This window comes from Neopsephotus bourkii, unplaced genomic scaffold, assembly GCF_033783945.1.
Source record: "Neopsephotus bourkii isolate Nb327-2 ecotype Australia unplaced genomic scaffold, CSIRO-AGI_Nbou_v1 NB_357, whole genome shotgun sequence".
Lineage (NCBI taxonomy): Eukaryota > Metazoa > Chordata > Aves > Psittaciformes > Psittacidae > Neopsephotus > Neopsephotus bourkii.
Window position 1 is genome coordinate 1,150,002 of NW_026900863.1, and position 24,001 is coordinate 1,174,002.

The window sequence follows — 24,001 nt, forward strand, 5'->3', positions numbered from 1 at the left end:
GATCAGGGTTTCGTTTGTGCTGCTCGCTTTGCCAAAAAGGAAAAATCTGCCACTAGTAACTAGTGAATACATATTAATATTCATTTTGAACCGTATATTTTTATTATTTACTGAGTTTGAGTATGTGTAGCGGAATTTATTGCACTGAATCATTCATTAAATTTTAAATCCCTGCCAATTTACAAAAAAACCATCAACAACATCTGATGTTAAGGATTTCACTGTTTAGCTTTAAGCATATGTAAGGTCCTCATGTTTAGAATTTCATCTTGGAAATCTGTAACTGAGCAGCCCTTTTACTGCAGATTTTTTTCCACAGAAGTGTTATTTTTTGAGCTGAATACTGTACTTGTAAGTAAATATATCATATTATGTATTTCAATATATCTGAAACTCACGTCCTCTGGTTAGATTTTTCTGAAATGCATAAGTAGTGAATATCTTCTGTTAGATTTGAGCAATTCTACTCTAAGAAAGGACTGAAGCATATGATCTTAAAAAAAATACAATTAGTTAAGATACCAATCAGACTTATGAGAGCTTGGCACTCAAGTTTAATGTAGGACTTTAGGAAAGCCTGTAATAAGGCCCAACCATGTGAAGAGAAAGCAGGATTCTTTTCTCCTCCAGCAGGTTCTATTAGACTACACCTAAGAGAGTGTGTGAAATGTTCCATTACCTTGAGAATTAATAAAGGAAAATCAACATGTGACAAAAAAAAAAGGTCTGATACAATCAGGTGATTTCATATCTGCTCAGCCAGGAATGATTTAAATCAAAACATGAAGAAAAAGATAATGCATCCAAGCAACTGTTTGAGTACTTCTAAACAAGAATAGTTTGGGGTATTTTAAAAGGTGGTCAATGATGTTTATGAGTTAATTTTCCTTTGAGACTGACATGAGGCCTACTTCTGATGCCAGACATACAGGTGATAGCCAAGTGCAGTGTCAGTCAGAACAATGCTCAAGGAAGACAATTTAGTATCTAGAAGCAACAGCTAGGAATGTGAGGTAACTGACAAATCACTGCTTTAAACTTGGCCAATTCAGGTGTTCATCACTAGTTTTGCCATCTGAAGAAAATAAAGGTAAACCATCTCTGGACTCGAATGAGTGTTCACTGAAAGGGTTGTCAAGCACTGGAACAGGCTGCCCAGGGCAGTAGTCAAGTCACCATTTTTGGATGTATTAGAAACGTGTATAAATGGCACTTAGACACATGGCTTAATTGTGGACTAGGTTTAAGGCTGGACTCAATTTTAAGGGTCTTTTCAAACCGACATGATTCCATGATGACTGAAAGAGACAGAGTGCTTAGAACTGTAAGAAAACCAGGAGCAAACACTTTAGGAACAAAACATAAACTACATGATGGACATCAAAGTGCAAACTGAGCTGCCACATTAATAAACTTGCTTCCTTTTTAGGAAATTCTTGTTCCACATGGATAAACTCTTGCTAAAAACAAGGCCCCCCTAACCCGCTTTCATTTTGTCATCACCCATGTGTTAAAGGATACATTGACCAGGAGAGCTTTTCACCTCCTCTCCAGGAGGTGAGGTGGTGTTCATCTTCTCAGCACTGGGAAATTGACTCATCAGCTGTGCCTGGAAATCCTCTCTCCTCTCATATTCCTTCCCACGATAGATGAATACTTTGTTCTGCAAGGAATAAGTTTCTTGGGTTATATGAAGCTGAGGCAGAAGCTAGAGATGCATGTTTGTCAGTACAAAGACACAACAGCATTTCCAGATTTTGGAGTGAGTGTTACTGCTTTCTGAATATTCATTAACTATGAAGCGGGACACCACTTTGGGTGCTAGAAGGCAGCACTGACTGTCCAGAGTTCCTACTGGATATTATTAGACAGAATGAAGACAGAGTGGCATCAGCACTAGGAATGCTCCTGTACAGAATTAAATCAGAATGGGAGGTAAGGAAAGTACTGCAACTCTTTTTCTTCTTGTCTGTCAAGCAAAAGCACCTCTCAAAAACATTCTGGATCCAGTTTTCATAGCTTTCTAATACTAATGTATATGTTTCCTTTGCCTGATCCTGCTCCTTCTCCTTGATATTATGACATGTCCTCATTTACAATACTCTTAACTTCATTTGTGGTTCAGTTTACTTTATTAAACGGGGTACATCTATAATACCAGAAACAAAAGGTGAATGCTTAATTTGGTGTAATATTAGCATATTTTTCCACTGTTTTCAAGGCAACTTTGGCCTTTAAAACTGGCTAAGAGAGGTCTTTTACTGCTTTTTAAGAGTAAAGAAAGTTACAATATTCATTGTAGTATGTAAGAAAAGATTTTTCTTCTACAAGAAAACATCAAATATTCAGGTTAGTTTTATGCTCTGAAGACATGCACTACTGTGGTTAAAAGAAAGCAATGCTCTTTTAAAACCAGTAAAAAGTAAAAGTATAAAGTAAAAACCATTTCTGCATGACTTCCTAAGTCTGACAGATTTCCTGATTAAAAGCAGACCCTTTGGATTCTTGTTTCTCACATAGTAGTCAAAAGTGGAGAAAAGCAAAGAAAACTGGGAGTAGATTCAGTGTATAGAGGTCTGTTTAATGAGAACAGCTCAAACTTACCATAATTGACCTAAAATATCAACTAGCTGTTACCATTCAGGAAAAAACTTTCATTCAGGAGTCATACCAGACAGTTGGTATGAACACGTCAGCTCAATGCATATCAGATATCAAAGAAGCAATGTGAACTTGGGTCATTACAAGGAAAACAGGGAAAGAAATGAAGAATCAATATCACACTGAACTAACTTATAGTATATCCACATTTCAAATACTATGTACACTTCCTGTCCTGCCATCTCATGAACTAGGACATGGACAGCAAGGGAACCAGGATGTTAAACATATGGAGTGGTTGCATTAGACAAACCAAAACTATAAGGAACAATATATCATGAATGGGATGAGGAAATAAGTTAAAGGAAAACTGTTCAGTCTCCCTGTAAGAACTAGAGTAGAAAAATTATCAGACGACAACAAAAAGGCAACAGCAAATTTCCAGCACACATACTTTTGGGCCACTGTTCTGGAGGGCATCAGTTCAGAAAGCAACTGGACAAATTCACTGTTGAACAATCCATGAAGGGTTAGAAAACAAAACTGTCACCTCCAGCCCAGGAAGCTCTTTATCAGGTACGCAGGGAATATTTACTGGGTCAGTATCACTACACATGTTCTCTACAGTATACTCCTCTTCCCTATTCTACTTAACTACTATTTCCCACTGTTAAAGACACAATATTTGTTGATAGAGTGCATTGGTCTGAGAAATATGCTGTTTCTACATTGGCAGTGTTTTTCAGTTGTAGCTGAGAGGCAACATAAAAGTGAAACTCTTGGCAGTTCATGTAAGGCCCACTTAAAATCCCTCTCTCATGTGAAACAGAATTTTGGGTTTAATTTGGACACAAGTTAGTTAATAGCATTCTACTAATTATCAATAACCTGTGTGGGGACTCATCCAAGCAACACAGAATCATAGAATAGTTAGGGTTGGAAAGGACCTTAAGATCATCCAGTTCTAATACCCACAAACCATGAAGAACTACCTGCACCGAATTAAATCATATTGCTGCATTTGGGTGTTGAAGTATCCTTCAGTTTCTACAATCAAACTAAGAGAAATAGTCAACTTTAAAAACACATCTGAAAACATTTCGTGCACAGCCTTACAAGTGACAATTCAGGTTCTCTAAAGTCCTGCACCCAAGCAAAACTAAATCCATGCCAAATATCCCCAGAGACTCATTAGGAAAGCTCTCTCACATTTTTAGAAGCATACGAAAATACATGAAAAATAAAAAAAAAGTAAGAGTTTAAACAGGTTTACCCTTAGAAATGTGGGGAATCCTTGGCCATAATACCCAACAGCAAAATAGTCTGGTTTAGGTCTCAGAATTTTCATGATGTTTTCATAGAACTTTGCCTGTTGAATCTGAAAGCAAAAGCAACTGCAGTTAGTTCTGTTTGGGTTATTTGCTGTTAACCTGCACAGCAATACTAGGCTCTGTGTTACAGCTCTCAGTGAATATGTGAGAACTACCAATCAGTCAGAGAGCTACAGCACTAATCAGTCTGCATGCACTGACACGTGTACTGCTGCAGTATGTTAAACATTGTTTACATTTATATGCAGATATAATACATAGCTAAATGTTTATGGCTTTAACTTGAATTATGTGGTCTCAGAGTCCGCCTTACCTTTCATTTCTTCAGGAACAGAAAAACAAACAACCAAGTCATAGTTTACACTTTAAACACTTCACTGCTAATATTACTGAAATAACCCACTTGGAAAAACTCCCCACCTCAAATGTTTTCAGAGTTATGGATCTACTCACACTTTCTCCCTAGCGTCATGCTAAGGACACACTCTATGTAAAGGGCTTGGAAGAATGTCTTCCCTAAAATACCAAGTGTCATTTAGGGTTACTATTTGTATTTCCTGTGTTATAGCTAGGAGACACCCAGCACTGCAGCTGAAAATGGAACTGGCAAAAATACTGGCTTCTACTGATTCCAGTTCCTAAAATTTAAAGAAAATTTTCAATGAAAAAAAAATGCATCCAGGTGCTTTTTCTGCCCTAAAGTGTACCCTAACATGTACCCTAAAAGGCCTCAAAAACTGTTACATTTATTTTATACATGTCTTTAAATTGTGCTGAGAACATGTTGATTCATCTATAGAAGTCTCAAAATACCTTACTAGGCAGATGGCCATGCAACTTGAACAAAGCTCTTTAGGAATATCTACTGGTGGCTGGTTACAATAAAACATAACAACTCTTTGACAAATGAATTAAAAACCCCACTGTAGATAACAAGCTCATAAGCAGCTCTATCATTTGACAGCTCAAAAGTACTCATTTCTGTGACTGAAATAATTTTAAGACCTCTAAATAAACATACCAGGTTTTGACTTAGAAGTTCATAGTCAAAAACTTCCTTTTCATATTGATCTGCAAGTTCTTTGCATAAAGCTATGGCTTCTTCCCACATCTGCAATACAACCACAAATGCATAAAGGCATTCCAGTACCAACAGGTTTCTAATGCATCATTGTTTAACTACAGCTTTATGGATTATGCTGTCTTTAAATTGAAGTCATTTATTACCTGCACATTTAGAACGAAGACTCAAGGCAATCATAAATTTTAGGAAAGCAGATTAATGTAAAAAATAAAAGTGTTATATGGTTTATTATGGGAAGGAACAAGTAAACCCACTTCATTCTTACAATGAGCTAGTAAAAGAATCACCTGACCTTTCAGATTCATTAAAAAAGAAGAGAAAAACAGTAAGATACATAACATGCAGAATATACCGTAAGCACAGCAGCAGTGTATAAAGGGACTGCCACCTGCCTCTCCTTAAACCCAGCACACTTCACAGGAAATTCAGAAGGACACATTATCACCAGTAGACTTGCATATAAGAGCCTCCCATGTCAGCTAAAAACTTAAGTGACTTCAACTGCCACTTGCCTGGAGTAGCAGCTTGTTTCCTTCCACACAACTTAATACCAGCTCTGAAAATTACCATGATGAATTACCAAGATGCTTTGGAAAGCCTGGGACAGTTTATACTCTTCTGCTATAGGTGCTTAATGTATGCAGCACAAAAATGGTCTTAAAGCAGATAGAAATGTCCTCTTTTGAGGATATATCCACAAATTCTGTCAGTCTTCTCATGTGTTCAGAATAGAGGAGACAAAAGGAGGTTTCTGGTGGTACTAGGTCTTCCTAGGCTGGGTGGTTATGAACCTTATCCAGCAGTGCAGAATTTTGCCTTGGTTTCTAGCCCTTTACTTGATTTTCAGAAATCTCAACTCTATTGTCATTGCATTGACAGGCGATCGTATTAACAGGGGTTTTTAAGAAAGCTGAACTAACCCCAGGTGCTGAACATCAAACATGCAGTTCTCTGGCTTCACTGAAGTAAATATGTCCATTTTGAACTGTCTGGTTTCAGGAGATAATGACGGAATGGGTCAGCAGTGAGGTCTGTGTAGTCTGTGGGTTTTTGTGCAGTAAAGGGAAGTATAGTCAAGAACTGTTACTATTTTATTGGTGCCTTACAGAGATGCTCATGACTAGTGTAAGCACCAGTCCTCTTTCTTGGTGAGTATGGTTACTGAAAAAATTATGTTCATATAAAGATACGCACTATGAATAACCCTTCAAAATGCAATTTGTAGTTGACCCACATTTCAAAGAGGTTTTCCTACACAAATGTTTTATACAGAGAATATTCATTAAATATAACTATACAAAGTAACATGGTAAAAAGAAATTTGGCAGGAGAAGAACTCTTTAGACCTACCTTTCCTTTGTCAAAGTATTCAATGATCTTCTCATACAAATTCTCTTTCAACTGGCGATAGGTCTGTGAACACTGGAACTCTGTTGACATAACTTGGGGAGCACACTGCTCATCTGACCACTGAGAATAAAGCCATATTAAAACCCACAATTTTCTGGAAGTTCAGCTTTTCACAGACACCTCCCCTACCCCAAGATCTGGTCCCCTGGGCTTTTCACAGTGTTTTTTTCCTCAGTCTTTTTTACATGACCACAAAGAGGCACTCAGAATGTTTCCATCATCTCCTCCAACACATGCTCTGCTTCATGTGATAGCCAGGACTAGACAAAATACTTTAAAAACTTCTGTTCCTTCCTGCTCCTCAAGCAGAAATGTGGGATAAAAAGTCTGTGTGAGAAAATTTGTTTTATTTCAGTGGTGCCATCCAGACTAATTTGGGGTTTATGTGGTGGTTTTGTATTAAAATATTTGCATGTAACGTTATCTTTGTCTGTACCAATACACACAATCTGCTTCATATTTTTGTATGATCAGAAAAGTCAAAATGAAGTTTAAGCAAAATAGCACCATAAAAAGCAACATTTATGTGGTTCTGCACTCAAAGAAATTCCATAATTTCTTTTGAAATGAGTTTTTCCATTAAATAAATCAGATTTTTGCTGAAGAACATTTAAATGTTGAATTTTCCCTGGAAATGGAATGCGTCTTACTGACCATGTCTATTTATAACATCAGATTCAGTGACAACAAACATTACTTGTAGCAAAAAATCGTTACCAGCTGCAAGAGAAAGCAAACATCATTTGATGGAGTGATCCATATGATTTGAAATGAAAAGTCAGACGTCCCCTGTGAAAGCTGTGAGAAACTGCAGTTCATTTTCATCACTGTAGCATTTGGGATAGTGAGAAATTGGCAAAATGAAACCCATGTCAAAGTTAAGTGGCTTCAGAATTTGCACACAAAGTTATCTCCATGAAAAAAATACTTTTGCTATAATATTTAGTTTAGCTTTTAATCAGCTATGGAAAATACCACTATTTCAACAATGAATGTTCATTTTGTGTTACTTACTGCAGTATTTTTAACTAGAAACTTGAATACTCATATGGAAAGTTACATATACACAGTAAATACAGAGATTAAGCCTATCACTTTTTAGTTTATAAATTTGGAAATTGCAAGATCTTACATATTGAGAAAACCTAACCTTCAAGAGCCAGGTGTGGAGCAGAAGGGTATATGCTGCTTCTGTGTAATTCTCACAATCTAGATGAAGATCTCGCAGCTTATACAAATATCTATTAGAGGAGAGAACAAGAATGACACTAGATACTGACATGATTGGAAGTGTCACAGAAGTTACAGATAACACCTGTAATGGAAGCTTCAAGGTAGATGCCATGCAGTCACCACCCAGAGAATCTTTAAGGACACTCTGAGTGGGTTAAAGTGCTGTGCATTTGTTCAGACTTTTCTGTGCTGTGTGTGCTGAAACATCGCACAAAGGAGAAGGAGCCAAACTTCTGTGAACTGCTGTCAGCTCCACCTCAGAGAGGAACAACTACTAGACTCAAGGTCTAAATCAGACCTCTGAGTCCATTATTTCTTTACTAAAGACAGTTGCGTTCCTCTGCAGCACTTTTGGACTGCATGTAAACATTTTCCAAGTAAATAAATGCTGGCACAAGAGATAAAGGCAAAGGAGAAAAACAACCCAGAAAGACAAAGCAAGTCCCTGTAAAACCTGGATGGTGGCATGGGCGGAAGAGTAGTTTCTATGTTGCCAGTGTTCACAAGAGAATATCATTGCTCTCTCCGCAACAGATCCAACAGAACAACTGCCATACCTGATATACATCTCTTCACGGTTAATGTTCTTGTAGAAATTCTAGGGACACAAACATTTAGAAGTTATCTCCTAATTTCTTTCATTAAAACAAGATAAAAATACATGTGCTAAAGCTTCACTTTTCTTGGTAGTTGGACAGAGCAATAAATACATTATCTACAGACTGTCTTATGTTTAAACCTGGCTCTACTACAATATTTTAATTAGTTATTATTATACATATGTATGGATAATACACCCAGGACAATTATATACTATTATACATATGTATGTATAATACACCCAGGACAATTATATATACATGTGTTATATATAATATATATTAAAACATACATATAATATGTATATATTCATATACATATATCTGTATGTGTTTTATAATACATATTATACATATGTATAATAATAACTAATTAGAAGTATACATATGTATGCTTCTTCTAGTTCACTAATGAAATCATTAGTGAAAGTTTTTGTGTTGAAGAAGAGGAAAATATGGTTATCCAAATGTATTAACAGAATAAACTGCATGCTATGGCTACACACGGTGGCCAGAAAAAAAGGTGGTATTTATTGAAGCTGATAGGCCACGCTGTTGATATGGAACACTGTTGTGTAATACCTCTAAAGGGCTGATTCCAGGAGTAAACCCATTTTTGCAAGAACTGCACTTTTGCGGGTGTATGAGTTGCTAAGGCTATGCACAATGTCTGACAAGAGTTGCCTCCTCAAGAATTGCAGAAATCAATACTGCATGGCGCAGCAATTATTGATGAACAGAAGAGTATGTGAGCGCAATATGTACTAACCATGCTCTCCCTCCAACCTTTACAGCTGATGAAGGTTTCTCTTCAGCTTAGAGGAATCCCCCGGTAGAGGAATCTCTGTATGTGATATCCTCAACACAAAATAGGAATAGTACAAAACAGGGTGGCCTACAGAGCAGAGACTCAAATCTTCTTGGCACCTCAGTGCAAGTGCATCTTGCAGATTTCTTCCCAGATATTAAAACTGTAATTGCTGAATTGCTAAAGCAGCAAGCAGGTTAGCTTCTGATGCAAAACTTGACTTTGGAATAGCCCATTATTACATTAAGCCTATCAAAAGGTACTCAAGCAATAGATTTCCTTATTTATCCACAGAATGAAAGTGTATAAAACACACAAGCAAAACCAAAGAACTGAAGGACATTGCTTTCAGGTTTGTGCATATATCCACACAAACAGATATAAAAGCATCTTGCCTCAGAGTTTAAATCACTGCTGAGCACTGTCAGTCACTCTTGTCCCCAGGAAGATTTACCTTCATCATTACAAACTGCATTCTAAAGCTCTTCCCTGTCCTCACACAGGAATGACAAGAGAACATACCAGCAAGTTCACGGTGCAGCTCATGCGGTTATCCTTGTTCTCATCATTCATCACAGTCCGGTAATCCAGCAGCTTCTCCAAGAGGCCTTTAACTAGGCAAACAAACCTTCCCACCAGGTGGCAAATGCTGGGATGCTGACCTGCACATTCTGTAAGGCTACAAACACAGACCGTGGGTTTACAGTACTGTGAGAATTAGTGGCCCAGCAGCTGAAAAACTGGACATGAAGGCCAATACCAAATTAGGGCTAAAGGAACTGCAGAACGCACTGGAAGTTCCCTTTGTGCCTTGGTAATTTAGAAATCCAGACGACAGGTGGGATATAAATAAATAAAAAAATATGAGCCATTTACTTCTCCTGGCTGAAGATAACTTCAAATTCAAGGGTATACCCACAATTTCAGAACAGAGCAACCTGGATCTGTGGTATAACCAGCTCAGGTCATTCTAGGAGGTTCCTCCAGTGCATTGATGATAACTTCTTAATGCCAATGGTGGACAAACCAACTAGGAGAGGAGCGCTGCTGGATCTAGTACCAACAAGGAGGGTCTGGTGGAAGTGGTGATGGCCAATGGCAGCCTTGGCTGCAGTGACCATGAGATGGTGGAGTTTAGGATCCTGTGTGGGAGGAATAGAATACCTAGCAAGGCCACTATTCTGGATTTCCGAACGGCCAACTTTGGCCTCTTCATCAATTGCTAAGGGAAGTTTCATGGGAAAGGGTATTGGGTGGTAAAGGGGCTCAAGGTAGTTGGTCAGCATTTAAGGACCACTTCTTCCAAGCTCAGGATCAGAGTGTCCCAATGGGTAGGAAATCAAGTAAGGGAGCTTTGAGACCAGCATGGTTAAACAAGGAATTGCTGGGCAAACTCATGCGGAAAAAGAGAATCTATGGATTATGGAAGGAGGGGCTGACCACTTGGGAGGAATATAGGACAGTTGTTAGAGGATATAGGCAGGCAATTAGGACAGCTAAGGCCTCCTTGGAACTTAATCTTGCAAGTTGGGTTAAGGACAATAGAAAGGGCTTTTTCAAATACATAGGGGATAAAACTAACAGAAGAGGCAATATAGGCCCACTGCTGAACGAAGTGTGTGCCCTGGAGACAGAGGATTTAAAGAAGGCAGAGGTGCTGAATGCCTTCTTTGCCTCTGTCTTTACTCTTGCAGACTCTCCCCGGGGGCCCAAGATTCCTGTAGCCCCAGAAGGAGTCAGGACAAAGGAGGAGTTTGCTTTGGTAGATGAGGATTGGGTTAGGGATCAGTTAAGCAATCTGGACATCTATAAATTGATGGGTCTGGATAGAATACACCCGGGGGTGCTGAGGGAGCTGGCGGAGGTCATTGCTCGGCCACTCTCTGTCATCTTTGGTAAGGCGTGAGAAACAGGAGAGGTGCCTGAGGATGGGAGGATGGCAAGTGTCATGCCAGTCTATAAGGGGTAAGGAGGACCCGGGTAATCATAGACCAGTCAGCCTTACCTTCATCCCTGGGAAGGTGATGGAACAACTTATTCTTGACACCATCTCTAAACATACCAAGGATGAGGGGGTCATTAAGAGCAGCCAACATGGTTTTACCAAGGGGAAGTCATGTTTGACCAACCTTATAGCCTTCTATGAGGAAGTAACTAGGTGGATGGATGATGGTAGAGCAGTACATGTGGTTTTTCTTGATTTCAGTAAGGCATTTGATACTGTCTCCCACAGCATCCTCATAGATAAGCTAAGGAAGTGTGGGCTTGATGATCAGGTAGTGAGGTGGATCAAGAGCTAGTTGAAGGGAAGAAGGCAGAGAGTTGTGATCAATGGGGCAGAATCTAGCTGGAGGTCTGTGACTAGTGGAGTACCTCAGGGGTCGGTGCTGGGACCAGTGCTGTTTAATATTTTCATCAATGACCTGGATGAGGGAACTGAGTATACCCTCAGCAAGTTTGCTGATGACACTAAACTGGGAGGAGTGGCTGACACAGCAGAAGGCTGTGCTGCCATTCAGCGAGACCTGCATAGGCTGGAGAATTGGGCGGGGAGAAACTTGATGAAATTCAACAAGGGGAAGTGTAGAGTCTTGCATCTGGGGAAGAACAACCCCATGTACCAGTACAGGTTGGGGGTTGACCCGCTGGATAGTAGGGAAAGGGAAAGGGACCTGGGGGTCCTGGTGGATAGGAGGATGACCATGAGCCAACACTGTGCCTTTGTGGCCAAGAAGGCCAATGGCATCCTAGGGTGTATTAGAAAGGGGGTGGTTAGTAGGTCAACAGAGGTTCTCCTCCCCCTCTATTCTGCCTTGATGAGGCCGTACCTGAAATATTGTGTCCAGTTCTGAGCCCCTCAGTTCAAGAAGGACAGGGAATTGCTTGAATGAGTCCAGCGCAGAGCCACAGAGATGATTAAGGGAGTGGAACATCTCCCTTATGAGGAGAGGCTGAGGGAGCTGGGTCTCTTTAGCTTGGAGGAGACTGAGGGGTGACCTCATCAGTGTTTACAAATATGTAAAGGGTGAGTATCAGGATGATGGAGCTAGGTTTTTTCCAGTGATGTCCAGTGATAGGACAAGGGGCAGTGGGTGTAAACTGGAGCATAGGAGGTTCCATGTGAACATCAGGAAAAACTTCTTTACTGTGAGAATGACAGCACTGGAACAGGTTGCCCAGGGGGGTTGTGAAGTCTCCTACGTTGGAGATATTCAAGGCCCGCCTGGACAAGTTCCTGTGTGATGCACTCTAGGTTACCCTGCTCTTGCAGAGGAGTTGGACCAGATGATCTCTTGAGGTCCCTTCCAACCCTTGGGATTCTGTGGTTTGGGTTTTTGTTTGGATCACTGTGATAAAAAAAATACACCTTCCTCTCCACTGTTATTGTGCAACAGAAAATGCAACAGTTAGTCCCTTCTCTTTGAACTTGCTGCTCACACTTCAGTGTACAAACTAACATAAATAACGATTTCAGGTCAAGAAAAGGTATTTACTAACCAGAGCAATTTGCCTGACCCAAACATGAAGCTTCCTGCAGACTGAAAAAAAGCAATTAGAACTAAGTGACAAAAATATAGGAAGGTGAGTTTTATAAATCATATTCCAACTTACATTAATAATATTAGCATATGCTGTTTCTATGAAGTGCTGAAGCGATTTAGAAGTAGATATTACACATTACTGTCAGAGCTTTGTTTTTAAAGCTTAACTGTTTAAACACTATGAAATGATCATCAGAATCATTATGGATTATTTTCTTTCTCTTAAGAGCTTATTTCCCCTACTTAGCACTATTGTTTTCCACTGGGATTCTCTCTGAGAAACTGCATTATTATATATGTACTATATATATATATACACACATATATATGAGGGGTTTGTGGGTAGTTTTGTTTTTGGGTTTTTTTTCATGTATATATTTGTAGATGCATGCATTGTGTCTGGCTGAGTTGGAGTTAATGTTCCTCACAGTGCTGTGCTGTGTGTTGGGAGCTAGAAAGGTTGATAACACACTACAGCTGAGCAGTGCTGCCCAGAATCAAGGCTGCCTTTCCAACATCCCCCTCACCAGTAGGCTGGGGGTGGGCACAGCCTGGAGAGCTGAGCCCAGTGACCAAAGGAACTGCAAACAGAACAGAAGAGAGGAATGTCTGTCTCATGAGAAAAGACTTAAAATGTTGTCTTGCTCAGCTTTGTACAGTAATCCCAATAAAAAGAAGCTGTAAAACTTCAGAAGACTTTTTTCTTTTCCCCCAGGAGGGAGTGAGAAACCTTTGAATTTTTAAACAGAGCTTGAAAAAAACCCAGAATTTTTAAAAGACAAAATATTTTCATTAAAGCTCAAGACAACAACTGCATAACATGGGTGACTGCAATGATGGGGATCTGGAAAGCTTCCAAATGCTATTTTCTGTTGTGCCTATATTAGTAACTAAGCTATGCCAGAATTCATTTTCTGAGCTGGAGGCCAAGTGGTATACCTCAGCTCATATTCACATAGCTCGATTCTCCTCCTCTTCCCAAAACAAGGCAGCCTTGTCTATTCTGCCTGTAGAGAACAGCCTCTCATGTGTTCCACGTTATCTCAACTCTTCCTTGATGGTGTCCAGGACAGCATTCATCTGCACAGGTCACTACCCTACCATGGCACATGCCAACATTCCAGGCTATGGGCAAATGCCAAGCCCATTTACGCTTCTCCTGACCCTATGTAGTTTGTGGGGCACGAGTTAAGTGCCCAGCAACCAGCCAGTGCGGGTACATGTTGGCAGCTCAAGTGAACAGCAACTCATAGGAGTCACCGACTATGGCTACATTCTGCATTCAGGTGGGAACAGGAACTGTGCAGGAATGCAGAGAGTTACAGGACATGAGCTGGTGAAAATATGACCAACTGAATAAATCTGGAGCCCAGTTTAACTGGGTTTCTATCCAGTTGGAACAGGGAGTTGAGGACAGAGGTTTGAAATCCCTGCTGTGAAAGGTGAGGAGGTAGGAAGTTTTAAACCTAACCAACCATACAACCAACAGAGAGGAGAGAACCAGGTCCTACCACAGACAGGTCACCAGCCTCTGCTTCAGTTGTTCCTCTGCAGGCATCATTAAGCAAGTTCAAGGGTGGAACAAAAAAATATTATCTGAAGATAATATGAAGTGACATCTTTAGAAGTGTGGAGACCTAGAACTTAAAGTCTTGTAGAACGGGGGGCAGTATCAAGGGGAAAAAATAGGTATATTAAAGAAAGAAGGGTACTTTGGAAAGGCAGGAGATCAAATGCTATGAAATGTATTTGATGAGATTATTTAACTGCACTACTCAAAGATGGGGTTTAACTGCACAGGTTACACCGGTTCTCTAAAAAATACTTGCATGCAAGAGTAAACTGCAAACAAGACAAGCAAACAGTTACACAGCTCAGAAACAGTGAACTGCAAAGAGCCTCCTGCACAACATCTGAAGGAGGCTCTGCTCTCTGCATTGCTAAAGTCACAGTTTGAATACCTTCTCCAGAAATGAAATATTTCAAATTAGACATTGTAGGAATGTTCAGAGAACATTCCATATGGTAAACTGAAATACTGGGGCTGCTTACCATAAAGAGAAGGCTGAAGAAAACTGAACAGCAGCTTTCAAAGTTGTTAAAAGCTGCTGCAAAGACAAATTGAAAAAATGATTCTTTGTGTCCCCTGTGGGTAAAACAAGAAATAACGGGCTTAAACTAAGGCAAGGAAGATTTGGTATGGATATTTGGAAAAAAAGCTTACTAACAGCAAGGGAAATTTAGCAGTGCAGTCAATGTCCCTGTGTCAGCTGAATCTGCACGTTCAGAGATGAGTAATTGTAGTGACAGCTCAGGCAGGCGTCATGGGTTAGGCTTTGCAGTGGTGTAAGTAAGAATATGACGTCCTTGCAGACCTGGTTTCGGTCACACCACTAGCTGCTATGAACACCTGCATCACCTCTAAGCTATCATAACACTTGAAGCCAAACCGCATTCAAAGTGGAAACATTAGCTTATTGCTCCCAGTTCACATAGTCACTGAATTTCAGGAAGTGAAAGAAACATCTTTAAAACTTACCCAATCCTTGCCAGTGTCTCAGTTTCAAAGAGCAATTTCATATTGCTTAAAAAGTGTCAGTACTTCTACTTTTTTCAGATCTGCCTCTACATTTTATCTGCCTCCTCATAGGCCAGAAATGAAACTAAAATACCAAATGTTCAAATTATGTTTGATTTAAATGATGTTTCTTTTAAAAGTTTCTTTTAATCAGAACATAATTACATGTTATTTGCAGAAGATAACATTTACACATTAGTCTTTGATCATAGAGTTCAGTATTTTTTACAAAATTATCTTTTCCCTGAAAGTAGATTTTTTTTCCCACTGCTGTATATGCAAGGATTTGATGCTTCACCTGCTGAGGAATGTGACTTTGCCAGGCTTGCTACCCCTTACACAAAAGTACAATACATACAAGGTAACAGACTTGGAGAAAGTAAAAAACATAAGTGCTACGTGTCACAAGGCCTGTATTGATTTTGTCAGGTAGCTGTACTCAATAACTATTAGGTTATCAGCACTAGAGAAAGCACAAGGGGAACAATGTGTTTCCTCACTGTTACAGTCCAAGGCCCAGAGCTAGGGACACAGTCTCAGAGGCAGGCATGAGGATTCCTACACTGCCTAGTACATCCCACAAACAGCCTGCCACAGGCACAGCGAGCACCTCTGAGAATAAACCTGAATGTGGGCAGCCAAGAGGAGGAGATGTTCTATCAGGCTCTGGGATTGTTAGAAACAGAGAAATAGAAAAGTTATGAGTAAACTGCCACATCTTGCAATATTCTCATTCCAATCGCCTTATGTAAATTCAGAGAATAACCCCTTGGAGTCCAAGCCACACATTGAGAAAAGCAAGTAAGACGCTCTAAAATAACTTCTTACTACTGTGAGATAAAACTATGAAAGGTTATAAAGAAAAAACAGATGGGAAAGATAAAAAAGTGAATATTTGATTATTTTTCTTTAAAAGTTGGGCAGAGAAATGCAGGTTGGATATAAGTTCTTCATAATTTAACTGGAACAAAGAATACTGAAAAGCTACTAGAAAAATAGTTCAAATGAGAAACCCACAATCCAAACCAGGCTTACTCAAACAATATGTTATTTCCATTTCTTCATGAAAACAGCTGCTAAAATTGTATATTAACTGAGGTTACCATCTTGAGAAGTGGACACAATAAGATAAAACCACATCCCAAGGGCATTTGTTCTGATGCACTACTTACATGGATTCAAACAGCTGCATGTAGTCCTCATCTCCTCGTCCTCCTTCCACCTCATGGTCCAACTTCAGAATGATTTCATTTTCAAACTAAGAAAGAAAGAAACATAGAGCAGATACCCAGAGGTCAAACACATTTCAAGATGGCATCAAAAGAATATCTGAGGTTTGTTTGTTATATCACATGCTCCCAAGGGTTAAGTGCTTGAATGCATTCCAGTTGAATAATGCCCGCCTGACTGTCTCCAGATACCTGTTTCTTAGTGCAAACTGATAAAAATAACCTGAGGATATACATACATATGGTTTGTTTGGGGTCTCCCCATTTTCTAAGCACCTAACAGCATTGATTTGTGTGTTTGAAAAATGTCCTCAAATAGTTGATATTTGTCATCAGACTTGTAGCAGAAATACAAAAGATAATTTGTTTTAAAAAATAATCATAAAATGATTTTATGATAGTATTTTCAAGAGGTGTGAAAGATCACAGATTGATAGAATGGTTTGGGTTGGAAGGGACCCTAAAGATCATCAGCACATTTGGAGATGACTGAGTAGGAAAGTAATGTTCATGAAAATATGAATAGCACTGGTTTAAAAGGACGTAGAATGGTTAAAATAGTCTGCTGCCTGGATGAAGAACATTCGGTGCTGTTAATTATCACTGAGATGCCTACATATAAAAAGTCATTGCTGAATATGAATTTGCAAACATCTACAGTATGCATGTGAGAAACATTAACAGCAGAACAGAACTCCAGAACTGAGCAGCATTAGTCCAGTATTCCAACAGAAGCTTGCAGCCCATTTCATCTCTGGGAACACTGAATAGGCTCTATACTGCTCCTCGAAATACTTAATGACTTCAGATCTCAGAGTCTCCATTGCGAAATGTTTCCCATAATGTTCTCAGAGAAAACTAGAAATTGTTTAGTAGAAACAGAAATCCCTTTTTCTGAGTTGAGTAGAAGGAAAGGACTACTACATTGGTGCCATTTCTTTATTTTCTATGACAGTGTCAAATAAGAGGGAACCTTATTTTTTCCTTAGAGGATGAAAAAATCTTGGTTTGTTAGGAGCCCCAGTACTCTGTGATCCAGAACAATTCTTTGTCCTGTTACTTGCAGGTTTTGCTGCTCTAATATTAGCTCTTTCTCTGTAATTTGAATACAAATTCAAGATCACCAGTGGAATGGTACATACTATACCAATACCAGAGAATAAAGTACTATAATTGACACAGAGAGAAACAAGGGGGCAAATAAAATTACTCTGGCTGTTTCAGGGTGCAAAAGACATTTAAAGATTTTTTATTAATTTCTATGTGTAAATACTATGTGTATTAGTCTATAGACGTTAAGTGGTTAATATAGTCACATGGCAGTTTCAGGACAAGGCAATATTAATCAAAACCACCTAATCTAGTAATTTTCTAGAGGTTTTTCTGTGGACTTACTCTGGTAAGACAGAAATCTGTGAATACAGAGCAAGTCAAGCACCAGTTAAAAACCATCCACCTCTTAAATCCTTCCTAGCACTTATTCAGCAGGTAGAGAATTGATTACTGCACTAAGAGGCAATCATTTCACAGATGCTGGATCAGGACAAAAAACCTCTTCCTAAGCATCTTTCCTGCAGTTTCTCAACAAGCTGCAGAAAAGCCAGTTGCTTGAACCAAACCAGATAAAACAGCTGGCAGAAATATAGAATAAAGCTGTGGTGGTTTAAACCCAGCCAATAACTCAGCACCAGCAGCTGCTCGCTCACCCCAAGAGCTGAGATAAGAACAGTCCAGTAACTAAAGTATAATACAAAACTACTACTTCTACCACAAGTAATAATGTTAAGGGAAATAAGGGGAGATAATATAAAACTAAAAGGGGAAAAAAACCCCAAAACAGTAATCAGCAGTGATGCACAATACAACTGCTCACCACCCACTGACCAATACCCAGCCAAGCAGCAATCTGGGCCTTCTGAGTAACTGCCCCCAGTTTATATACTGGGCATAACATGCTGTGGTATGGAATACCCCTTTGGCTAGTTTGGGTCAGGTGTCCTGTCTCTGCTTCCTCGTGGTTTCTTATGCCCCTCCTCACTGTCAGAGCATGAGAGACTGAAAAGTCCTTGACCAAGTGCTACTGAGCAACAACTAAACCATCGGTGTGTTATCAGCATTGTTCTCAGACTAAAGCCAAAACACAGCACTGCACCAGCTACTAAGAAAAAGAAAAAAAATAACTGTTAGAGCTGAAACCAGGACAAAAGTTTTAATGTGTCTGTGCCAAAATTAAGCCCTGGAAAGGGTATTTCTCCTCTCACTTAAACAGAGTGTGCCTAATTGTTATTGCCAAAAATATGCCTTTAAAACACCTGCTTATCTGTCTCATAGATCTCAGAAATCTCCACAACTCTGAACACACTTCAATACCAAACTGCAAAACATTCAGCTTTTTCTACATGGATCTGTCCAAAGCACTAAGCCATACAAACCTGCTGTCTGCTAACAGATTGATCTCACATTCTTCTGAAATCTTTATACATAATAAAATTTCAAGTAAGAAATATGAGTGCTTACAGCAATTAAAGATCACATGCAGCAGAGGAGCTTGTTGAGAATACCTTTATTCACTCTTTTAGTAACCTTTGACAGCTCAGAAAGATACAGGGCTCCTTCAGATTCACTAAGAATAAATGTCTATCCTCTATCAGTAAGTCTGCAAGCCCAAGAACATACCACCAGGCAGCACTATTTTCTGGCACAATCCAATGACAGTGGAAAGCCAACAACCTCTCCAGATGGCTTCAGCAACTGGTGGAGCCAGTGGGAGAGACTAAATTGAAAATACCAAGCACAAACAGAAGGACTTACTTGAACAAGAATATAAACACAGATGAATTACTCTTTCCTAAGCCAATTTAAATCCATAACATGATTTGGATCAATGTTTTTTAAATCATATTTTCACTTGCATTGCAAAGAGCTATTTTTTAAATTTTATTTTCTTTTTTAAGTAAGTCTTTTCTAGTTTCTGGCCTCACGTGATCAGGTAGAACAAACAGTATGAGGTTGCTTCATGATGTGCCTTGCATTGGGAAGTCTTACTAAAATGCACAAGCTGATCTTGCAAGGAAAGATGGGTTATCAACATTTCAGGATGGGATTCCTTCAACATGTGCCCAACACAAAGGCAATTATGTCCCTTTATAAACCTATGTGTATATCCCATTACACTAACTTTAAGAATAGTATGTCATTCTTGAGATAGGCAGAGGTGGAATTGTGTTTTCTCTGGGATTAGTTGATTTTCTAGAAAGAGCTATATGAAATAAAATTCCTGCTGGATAAATTGAAATAACTTTACACCCTTAGTGCACATCTATTGTGTGCATAAAGCAGGACACAGCCTCCTGAGCTAGCATCGACACATGGCAGAAGGGAGCCCTGCCATACACGTGTCCTGGCATACAACTGTATCAGGGTATGGAAATCGATCTTTTGGGGAAAGTTATTAAATCACCTGGCAGGCACCAGTCAAGCTCTAGTTCAAGTGCTGGTACAGCCTCAACTAGTAAAGATGGCTCCATTTGCGATTGTTTCCCCTATCTCATTAGAAAAAATTAGATTAGAAATGAATTATTTATGCTTAAAGTTCAGCAAAATTATGTCTTAATTGAATGTCAACCTGGGCTCTTGGATGCCTAAGGCAGTCTTGAAAGAACATGCTCAAAATTTCATACTAAAGCTTTAAGACAATATCCTTTATAATGCTCACTACCAATGTGTTAGTGAAAATTGGCCACTGGCAAAAGGTAAACTTTACACATTTGTGCATCAAATAATTTTCCACTCATATTCATTCATTGCCCTTTCTAATTAACATGGTAAGAATATTAAGTCATAAAACTTAATGTGCTTTTCCTTTAAAATAGATATTCTTAAATACTCACCAAAACTGCCAAACTTACAGATACAAGTTTAAGAAATGTATCTTAATTACCTGATCCGTAGGAGAGGATAAAACCTGCAATTCTTAACACTAAATGACTGCAATTCCTAAAGCAGATCATTAGAAACCAGTGAGACTCAGCTGCTCAATTATGAAATAGTTTTACTGCCATCTGATAAAAATTACCTCTTGTTTTTAACCTGCAAAAAAAAACAAGCTCCATGTCCCACAGCGCTGAAAAAATAGCACCTGAAACTTACCCATATTAGCATAAGAAGTGGTTTGAGGGTGACACAAGTGCCTGGCATCTTCCAGGCTCCTAAGCTGCTGTTCCTGTTAATCAGTCACTATGACTGATGAGAGCTCAGGATTTCTGCTCTGTACAGATCTGTGCATCTCTCCCAAGAGACAAAATATGAGCCAAGAGCAGGAAAACATTTTTAAGAAGCCAAATACAGGACTACTAGGACACTGAGGGAACAGATGCACAGAAGCAAAGTGGCTTTTAAGCTTGGCCTTGAAGCAGAAGCTTTGCCCTGTGGAATACAGACCAAAATGGAAATACCATCTGCTTGCTTGTTTCACATGTGGTTGACACAGAAATGTCCCATGTGATTTTAAGCATTAAACATATCTGGACATGTAAGTGAGAGATCTATATTTACTTCCCTATGAATGTCTAAAATTATGACTTCTCGTTTGCCACTTACTGTTACACAGGTTGTTCTGAATTCATTATTTGTGTAACTACAAAGCCTGAATCTCCAATTTTAAATTCACTTTGAAAGGCAGTGTGCCAACACAGAATAAAGTGAGGCCTTATTCTCATTGAAATACAAAGGTCAGCTAGGAAAGAAACTGCCCAGGTAAACACATCAAGCACTGGCAGGAGATTCAGATCACTTTCCCAAATGTCTTAGCCCACCATGCCACTATCAATCAAAAACCTTTAATACTTGTAAATTTAAAATCATTTTCCTTTTCAAATGACTGTAGAACATATTTTAGGAATATCAGTTCTTCACAGTGGTTATTTTTCTTACAATAAATATTTAGAAAAGCTAGAGTTTCCTGAGAAATCTGGAAACACAGCATTAAGTATTCCTTCTGTCAGATAGTCTGCATAAAGAATTGGATGAAAATCCTGCAACCTCTCTGGGCCCCCATTCCATCACCTCATTGCTGTCATTGTCATGGAAGTTTTATTTAAGTCCAACTAAATTACCCTGGAGAGCCTACAGTCACTTGCACAAGAGCTATTCCTTTGTTCTTAATAGTCTGGATTTTACTTTCTGTGAGCAGAAAGGCCCACACAACACATTTCCCAGAAATAAACTGACCACATAGCATTTGAACTGATTTCCTTTCTCATAGAGTATTTTCAATTACCTTCTTGAATTCTCCTGTCCTTTGATATTCACACAGCATCATGTCAAAGAAAATTGGGATTGTGGCTTTTTGTAGTTCAACTTCTGGAATTAGAGTCATTTCCAAGATGGGGCCAACCATCCCCGGAATAAAGCAAATTTTATTGTGGCCTGAAACAGAAACACAAATTGGGTATTTGCAAGGAAAGAAACAAACCAACACATCTCTTTTAAGAATATATTTAGGACATGCAATCATTTAAAGCAATGGTTTAAACCACCTGTGTTGGTAAAGTCTTACAACTTAGTCACTCATCTCTACTCCCTGTCAGAAGCTGAAAGCATGTTTAATGGCTACAGCTTCAGCCTAAGACACTAGAACTGAGTGCAAAAGTGTATGCCACTCAGTTGGGGTTTCCTGTGACCATGTCTGTTTTTCAGCTTTTGGTATCGCTTTTTAAAAACACAGGGTAGAAAATAATAAAAAACCCTAAGAATACCCCAAATCCCATCAGTAGGAGAGCATCACAGGATAATACCTTATGGTGTAATATTTCTGGCTTATGAAAGGGGAAAACATTACTTGTTTTCATTTCTGAATAGCATCAAACTTTGCAACCAATAACTCAAACCAGCCAGAGCAACAAACATCACGAGCTACAACAGAAACACTATCCCCTAAACCCACACCAAATCATCTGTCAGCACAGCTGTTACATCAGCTTCCAAAAGACATCCAAACCTGCAAACAACTCAACCAGGTCCAAGATATTCTTCAAATGCTCCTTGTTTGCTGGGAAAGAAAAACATTTGGTATGTGGAGCAAACCACCAGCAAAATCCCCTGCCCTGTGTAAGAGTGCCAATACTGCCCACCACATGTAAGAAGATAAAAATGCTGTTATAAACGTGTCTGGTCTTTTGCTCCATAACTGAAAAGTATTGTGATTTTCCTCTCACATGGGTGCCAGACTCATGTAATTCTAAGCACAACTGAACTATGACTTTAACAGTTTATGCAATATCAGTTTCAGCTCCACTCATGTTGACCAAAATCATTATTAATCCTTGTTAAATCAGTAACATCAATAAGGTTTAAAAGAATCTTACAGAGACTGAATAGCTTCCAACGCCTATATGTATTAGACTCTTCAGGTTTGCAATTTTTAACAGCTACAGAAATTGATGTATTACATAGTGATCCATTCACCTCCAGAATCTTTACTTTACCAAACAGTCCTTTGATATGAGTAGAAAAGACAAACTTTGAGCTAAGTAACAGCAGTGCTATTGCTTGGGCCAGAAACTAATCCTAGACTTAAACCCAGAAGGACTTAGCACACAGCCTCAAATAAACAAGTATATAAAAACATTTAAAAATATAAAAAGGCTTTTTGAAGACTATCCAGCCATCAGCAACTGTTGTTTCCACTGCAGGAATCAGAGTAACATCTCAAACCACACAGTGACTGAAACGGGCAGAGGAAGACAATCTGCACCAGAAAACAAGGCACTTCCTAATTTGAAAGGCCCTCTGAAGGTCACAGTATGAGGTTCTCTGACATGCGTTTGCCTGTTTCAATCCTACTGTACATGTACCCCTCAACTGTGATTTATAAAGAGGCTCCACTGCTTGTCAGAATGCAGATTCCTTTTTGTTAAAGCTACAGAAGGAGCCTGAAAATTATAGAAAATAAATAGAAGGGGCATTTAGTCTTAAGTGAGAATTATTACCTATTAGTTGGAAACATTTCTCAATCTGTATGTCTCACTTTTCCCATTAGGAATGTAAGACAATATTATTCAAATAAATTAATAATGCATGTGGATATTAGAAAACAATTTTTGTTCTTCACCATTCTGCTAGACAGAACTGTTAAAGGCCCTTAAATTTTTATAAAACCATTGTGTTTGCTGGTTTTATTCTGGTTTTGTTCTGGACCCTCAGATCCAGCCTGAGGAGGATGCAAACAGCAAATTTCAGATACACACAAGCGGAAGAGTGCTTCTGCAGGATTTGTTGTACTTTGTTGTAAAATGAAAACTTGAAAATTTATTTTAAGAAACAGATGTTAATGGTTCAGAATTCATTTGAATGGTTCCACAATTCATTTGAAAACAATTAATTTGAAATTTACACTTACCAGTAGTGGGGAGGACAGTGGTGTTAAACTAGGAAATGAATAACTATGCTGAAAATAGGTTGGAGAGTTCACCAATTAATCACCAAAAGTATCACAGCCTTTAAAATCTTGACTACATCTTTTTGATACATCACAGCACAGCAACGCATTAAAAGTTATTTTCTAATAAGAAATACTAAAATAAAAA

General features: G+C 38.9%; 1 protein-coding gene across 2 annotated transcripts in view; it reads right to left on the reverse strand.

Annotated features, from left to right (window-relative positions):
* DOCK2 (dedicator of cytokinesis 2) overlaps positions 1-24,001 on the reverse strand; it is a 173,508-nt gene that overhangs the window by 17,235 nt on the left and 132,272 nt on the right. For both annotated transcript variants that reach the window (XM_061348425.1, XM_061348426.1), the window contains exons 33-41: positions 21,694-21,842; positions 16,359-16,444; positions 9,589-9,745; positions 8,217-8,257; positions 7,577-7,667; positions 6,367-6,486; positions 4,954-5,043; positions 3,875-3,979; positions 1,522-1,663 (exon numbers count right to left, since the gene is read on the reverse strand). In XM_061348425.1, coding sequence (XP_061204409.1) covers positions 1,522-1,663; positions 3,875-3,979; positions 4,954-5,043; positions 6,367-6,486; positions 7,577-7,667; positions 8,217-8,257; positions 9,589-9,745; positions 16,359-16,444; positions 21,694-21,842 — 981 coding nt within the window. The remainder of the gene's footprint in view (positions 1-1,521; positions 1,664-3,874; positions 3,980-4,953; positions 5,044-6,366; positions 6,487-7,576; positions 7,668-8,216; positions 8,258-9,588; positions 9,746-16,358; positions 16,445-21,693; positions 21,843-24,001) is intronic.